At 41.4% G+C, this 6597-nt stretch overlaps 1 protein-coding gene across 5 annotated transcripts in view; it reads right to left on the reverse strand.

Annotated features, from left to right (window-relative positions):
• Positions 1-599: 599 nt before the first annotated feature.
• Positions 600-6597, reverse strand: part of rab6a (RAB6A, member RAS oncogene family) — a 25044-nt gene continuing 19046 nt past the window's right edge. For 2 of the 5 annotated variants that reach the window (XM_029691499.1, XM_029691498.1), the window contains exons 5-8: positions 6328-6439; positions 5040-5133; positions 2418-2484; positions 600-2203 (exon numbers count right to left, since the gene is read on the reverse strand). In XM_029691499.1, coding sequence (XP_029547359.1) covers positions 2139-2203; positions 2418-2484; positions 5040-5133; positions 6328-6439 — 338 coding nt within the window. In that variant the 3' untranslated portion in view covers positions 600-2138. Of the gene's footprint in view, positions 2204-2417; positions 2485-5039; positions 5134-5602; positions 5697-6327; positions 6440-6597 lie in introns of all 5 variants that reach the window. The other 3 variants (XM_029691497.1, XM_029691496.1, XR_003866779.1) reach the window with 2 other exon arrangements.

Genomic DNA, 6597 nt, shown 5'->3' on the forward strand with positions numbered 1-6597 from the left:
GCTGCCATCTAGTGGCTTTACAGGCTCTCAGCAGGCCAGTAAAGGGATGGGCTCCTGTCAGAGGCATAGTTGATTTATGCATCAGTCTCAACACCGTTACCCTTTCAACTTTAGGTGAGTTAAACCAAACCCAATAAGAAAATGCCAAGTCAAATTCACTGTGATAGCTGGGAGGCTGTAAACACTAACTGATATGAGAGCTGACAAATAGTGGGCTTGTAGCTTACTGGTTGGACATTGAGGTTGTCAGAAAGTGGATGCAGTGTTGATGGGGAGTGCAGGCAAGATTAGAGTATACATTCTGACTTTACCCAGTAACTTCCCCTTGAAACAGGATGGAGCCTGCCTTGACATCTAACCATACCTGACAGAAGGTCAATACTCTGTCCTTCACCTTATCTGAAATGTACAGTACCATACAAAACACTCCCTCGGTCTGAGGACGACAGCTAGTTTTGTCCATGTGTCAGACTGCTTAAACATTGCCCCTATTGACCCAAATATGTTGTGGGAAAATTATTTAGACTTAAAATATTGAATTAAAATATTTTCCACAATAACACCACTAAGTTCACAGGAAATAACCAGACAACTCCCTCTTTCCAGAATGCCTTGTCTAGCATTTATCAATTTATTATTCAACCATCAAAAACAACATTTCAGTTACTAAATGCAGACCTTTCTTAGGGATATTGATAAGACACTGATGAATTCTAGCAGTGCAAATTATGCGCTTCATTACACAGAGACGTGGCGGCGCAAAGCAGTTACAGTTTACCTCTAACATCCAGTTAAAACCATGTCAAAGAAAAAAGGTTATGAACTAAGAGACTACCAAAAAAAACTTTCCTCCAGAAAAATACACACAAACACATTGCACTGTTTTTTCTTCAATAAAATTTGCATTTTGGGGTGGAGTAGAGGGGTAGTGATGTCACCAGAAGAGCTGGGGGACATGTTTGAAAATCAGGTGGTTGACAAAATATTCTATTAGCCGTTTAGGGATCATCCCAACAACTGTAACACAAAAGAAGAAACATGATCTATTTGAAATAAATATTACAAGTCATTCTTAAATGAACATGTAAAATAATGATCATTAACAAAAGATCAAAACCAAACTAAAAAACAAGCAAAGAAAAAAAATAACTCTAAAGTGTCAATATTATAACAAACCTAAGCTAAGAAAACCCAAAACCATGGAAGCCCTCTACAATTAACACTTTTAAAAGGCATGTCTGCATATATTATGAAGTTGGGTTTGTGTTGAATTTGATACTTATTTCAATATACAAAAATCTTTTCGTAAACACTACAGTTCTCCAAAGCAATATATTTTCATCTATGATAATAAATTGTACTCTTTAGGAAAAAGTAAAGACCTAACCAAGAGATAATAGAAAATGGCAGCCAAGGTGAAGATGGCTTTTATTCATTTGTGAGGACAAGTAAGGGACAAATTAAGGACGGTCGTGTAGTGGTAGTGAGACTGCCCTTGTGTTATATAATGTCACGTCATTGTGGTGGGACTATGTGTGTGTAAGTTCTTGTGGTTTCCCTACATAGTGTCGTCATGCCATGTTTCTGTAAAGTGACACTGTATGGCTGCTCTGTGGTGGGACTGGCATTAACTTTCACCTGTCACCCAGTGAGTGATATTGATTGGGGGCTGCTAAGCTGTAATAATCCGTTCAGGACCCACTTATGGCAGAAACATTCCACTCAGTATCTATGGGTCTAGGTCCCTCACAGGCTGCCATCATTTGACAACTGTGCAACCAAACATTTCGGTACTACAGAAAAATAGGATACAGTGCTTGATTTTTTGGGGGATTTTGCCAAAGTAGAGTGAAAGTTCAACTGAAATAAAATAGCCTTCACATCCATACTGTGCTTGTTAAGCTTAAGGTCATCTCAGTGAGAGAGCGGGTTACCACGACGACAAGGATGATGGACAGGTAGTGTTCTTCTCTTTCAGGCTGGGGAGAAGGAGTCAGGATTCAAGGGGTTCAGAGGGAGAGCAGTCAAGCAGAGAGAAAAGGTACAGTATAGAGAGACATAGGGGCAGTGAATAAGCCAGGGTGAGAAGGATCAAGAACAAAGCGCAGGAGAGAGAGCGAACGAGTGATAGAGTTGAGTTAGCAGGAGCAGCCTCCTTCGCTGATGGGCTGTTCTGGGGGCTTCTCCAGCTTTATGTCAATCACTGGGGGAGGAGAGGTTAAGGACCAACTCAAAGAGCTCAGACGGGAACACATGAAGTCTTTTCAAACACTTCCCATCTTCTCAATATGTTTTAATAGGTTTACAAGCTACCCAATAGGTGGCTGTAAATGTTTGAGTACAATCTGTTTCTACTATTGCCACTGAAAAACATGCATAGTCAGTCACACACACATTTCTGTGTAGAGTAAGGATACTGTCTTCTCTGCTCTTGTCCTGTGTGCTCTCCATGCCAGGGAGGGCAGCGGCCACGCGGCGGAACAGCTGCAGGAGAGAGAGAACAGACCTCGTCTGTCAGAGTGAGAACACTCCAACCTTCCTGCCTTGACACCAGGCCTGCAGCTCTGTGTGCTCTCGTTCTTCTTACTACCTCGTCATTGGTAGGGCTGGCCCAATTACCATATAACCGACGGTCATGAATGAAGACTGTCATGAAATTACATTAACTGTAAAAAATGTATTTATTATTTGTGGAATGAACAGCTGACTGAAAACGGGGCGGTTGGGCATTTGCATGGTTGAGTCCGTTTCTGCGGTAACATGGACTCTACAACGTGGCTCCTTGCTGAAACAAACAAGATGTTGTAAAGTCTGAGGTTGCCTAGGCAACACCCCCCTCCCTGCAGCCTAGGTTGAAGATGAAAAAAGACAAGAGGATTCTAATACCCCACAACGGGACCAGCTATGCTAGTTTATTTTCTAAAAAGCTTCCACGTGGAATGACAACAAAGGTTAGGACAAGTTATCTTCTGCTTGCAGCAGCAGCAGCAGCACATGCAGTCAGGAGTGGAGGAGAGGAGAAAATGTTGTGTTTTTTGCTATTCAAGCCGTTATTACGATGACTGCTGTCATTTGGCTGAACAATTAGTCATCCAAAATTCCATGACCATCACAACTACTCAATACAGGCATTGAATTAAATAAATGTAAAATTGGTTTAAGTTGGACAGCAGTAATCATATACATTTCCTCCTCAGAGGTAAATACCATCCCATACCTGCTGGAAAGGAGTTTAAGATCCTGCAGATCTGATGCATTAAATAGAATCCTTTGATACTGGTCAAATAAATTACTTCAAATCAAACCTGGAGTGAGAATTAAAAGTAAAAAAAAAAAGATGTACAGTACTGTGCAAAAGTTTTACGCAGGTGTGAAAAAAATGCTATAAAGTAAGAATGCTTTCAAAAATAGACATGTTAATAGATTATATTTATCAATTAACAAAATGCAAAGTGAGTGAACAGAAAAAAAAATCTACATCAAATCAATATTTGGTGTGACCACCGTTTGCCTTCAACAGCATCAACTCTTCTAAGTACACGTGCAGACAGTTTTTGCAGGAACTCAGCAGGTAGGTTGGCCCAAACATCTTGGAGAACCACAGTTCGTCTGTGGATTTAGGCAGCCTCAGGTGCTTCTCTCTCTTCATGTAATCCCCAGGGATGAAAACTGCTGAGGGCCCAAAAAAGGTGACACTTTTTTTTTTTTGCACTGAAACATGCAAAAATCCCTGCCAGGGGGAAATGCAGGTTTTAACTATTTTAACAAAGAATATGATCTATATGATCAGTCTGTGTGTGTAAAATAAAGTGGTTAATGTGAACCTTATTCACAGCAAAAAAATGTAAAGAAAGCAATCCAATGTTATTTGTTGCCTAGACTTGACACTCAAGCCTTGAGAAAAAAAACACACTAATATTGCAGTTAGTCATGACAGCCTTTATAATAGAACGCTTGTGACCACACTCAAATATTGCACTTGGGAAAAAAACATCTTAAAGTAGAAATAGAATGAAACAAACAGGCATTCTATTTTTGCTCTATTATAGTGGCCACTATAGACATTGATTAAGTGCACAAGGCTACGTGTGCAAAAATAACATTTACGCAGTTAAAAGTATAAGTACTTCTCCGGACAGTAGATGGGTGTACCAGGGTCCCACTGTTTTCTGCCAATTCTGAGCTGATGGCACTCCGATTGCGAAGGGAAGTAAGCATGATGTGTCTCATCTGCTGCAGTAGGTTTCCTTGGCCGACCACTGCGTCTACGCTCCTCAACGTTGCCGTTTCTTTGTGCTTCTTCAAAAGAGCTTGGACAGCACATCTGGAAACCCCTGTCTGCCTTGACATTTCTGCCTGAAAGAGACCTTGCTGATGCAGCACAACTACCTTGTGTCTTGTTGCTGTGCTCAGTCTTGCCATGGTGTATGACTTTTGAAAGTAAATGGTCTTCAGCAACCTCACCTTGTTAGCTGAGTTTGGCCGTTCCTCACCCAGGTGTATTCCTCCTACACTGCTGTTTCTGTTTATGATTGTGTTTCAACCTACATATTGAATTGATGATCATTAGCTCCTGTTTGATATGATTGTTTAATCATACACCTGACTATATGCCTACAGAATCCCTGACTTTGTGCAAGTGTACCTACAAGAATTGATGATGTTTTGAAGGCAAAAGGTGGTCACACCAAAAATGGATTTGATTTCGATTTTTCTTCTGTTCCTTAATTTTGCATTTAGTTAAATATAATCTATTAACATGTCTATTTTTGAAAACATTCTTAATTTACAGCATTTTTTCCCACACCTGCCTAAAACTTTTGCACAGTACTGTATATCCCATCCACCAGACCAGACCGGAGGCCAAAGTGGATGGTCTGTCCCAGGGTGCCCGGGGGAACATTCTGGTCTTTAGTTATTATGGCCAACATGGGATGGATGGGCAAGAGTTCTGAAAATAATCCAAGGACCCCCTTTAGTGTAAAGCAAGTCAGCGTTAAAAGAGTGTGAGCACTGCACACACGCATGCTGTGCTCTACCTGTTTGACATTGTAGCCCGTCTTTGCACTTGTTTCAATAAACAGAACATTCAGCTCTTTGGCTCTCTGTTCCCCTTCCTCTGTGGTTATCTGTCTGCAATGTCCCACGACAACAGACACATGAACGAGAAAACAAAAGGAAAAGACAAGGTGAAGATCGTGAAGTGAAGGATGAACATGCCGTGTTTCCTCCTGCTACCACTGCTGCAGCCTCTGCTCCGTCTAAAAAGTGCCCACACAGCCAGACTCTCAAACACCTCAGAGCACCAGCTTAGCTCCAGGTTCAATACACCACATATGATTCAAATTAAAGGCTCTTAAATCTAAAACGGTCAATCAATGGATTTATAGAATGTACCTGTGCAAGCAGTTTCACAAATTCTAATGACCTTACATATTCCATGTAAGGGTTGGGCTTAACTAGACCTACCCATGCTTCATTATTGTAGAAATTGACCCTAAACCTCTGACTGTGATGAGTGACCTTTTCAAGGGTGAGCCGAGGCAGCAGCAGCGGCAGCATGGGCGGAGAGAACGACTCAGCCACACACACACACACTCACCTGCTTGACGTTGTATCCTGCTTTAGCACTAGTCTCAATAAACATTACATTTAGCTCTTTGGCCTTCCTCTCACCCTCTTCAATAGCAACTTGCCTGTGGTAGATAAGAGGGTTAAACATGCAGAACAGCAGCTTACAGTCAGTTCAGAGAATCTAAAGTATGCCAATTATTCGAGAACACAGCCGGACAGCATCAACCAATGACAAAAAAAAGAAAATGGGAATAGTACAAAGAAGTTGTTTAAAGGCATAAAAGCATTGAGGGTTATAGTGACAAACCAAGTGTTAAAATAAAAAGGGCTGTTTCGTTATCACAATTGTTTGAACACACACATGGATAAGACATCCCTCAAGGGACACGCTATGATCTGTTGAATCTCTGAATAATGAAACTAATTCTAGGCCATGCTGAGCTCCAAACGCCGTCTCTGTGTGTGGACTGTTCAACCCCAGCCAGCTCTGTCTCTAGAGAGCCTGTACCAAGTGACGAGGCTAATAAGTCACTGCTTAGCTGTCCCTAGAGGGCAGTGCTTCTCTCGCTTAACACAGGAGGGCCTAAAGGTCTCAGTCAGGAACTCACTGTGGCGCCAGTCTTAATCATTCTACAGTAACAATCAGTCGATTCATTAGTATGCTCTAATGGAGAGCCCTCTAGGACCTGGTCTGATGAGAACTGAAGAGCTCTACAGGCTTACTGACATCACCCTTTAGTTATTATGTCACACCTTTTGTCTGCAAGGTCAGTCTTGTTTCCCACCAACATGATGATGACATCACTTCCTCTCTCCGTTCTGACATCATCAATCCATTTTGTGGTTTGCTGGAAAGAGTTGACGTCTGATACAAGAGGGAGAGAGAGAGGGAGGGTTCAATGTTAATCTCCAAGTTGTGACAAGTACTGAATTATGGTAATGAGCAGAAGGACAGAAAGACAGTGCAAATATAGAGACAGTGACAACAAATAAGAACGTATCATTAAACTAAGTAAATCCATC

The sequence above is a fragment of the Salmo trutta genome, chromosome 15 (genome assembly GCF_901001165.1).
Source record: "Salmo trutta chromosome 15, fSalTru1.1, whole genome shotgun sequence".
In the NCBI taxonomy this organism is placed as follows: Eukaryota; Metazoa; Chordata; class Actinopteri; order Salmoniformes; family Salmonidae; genus Salmo; species Salmo trutta.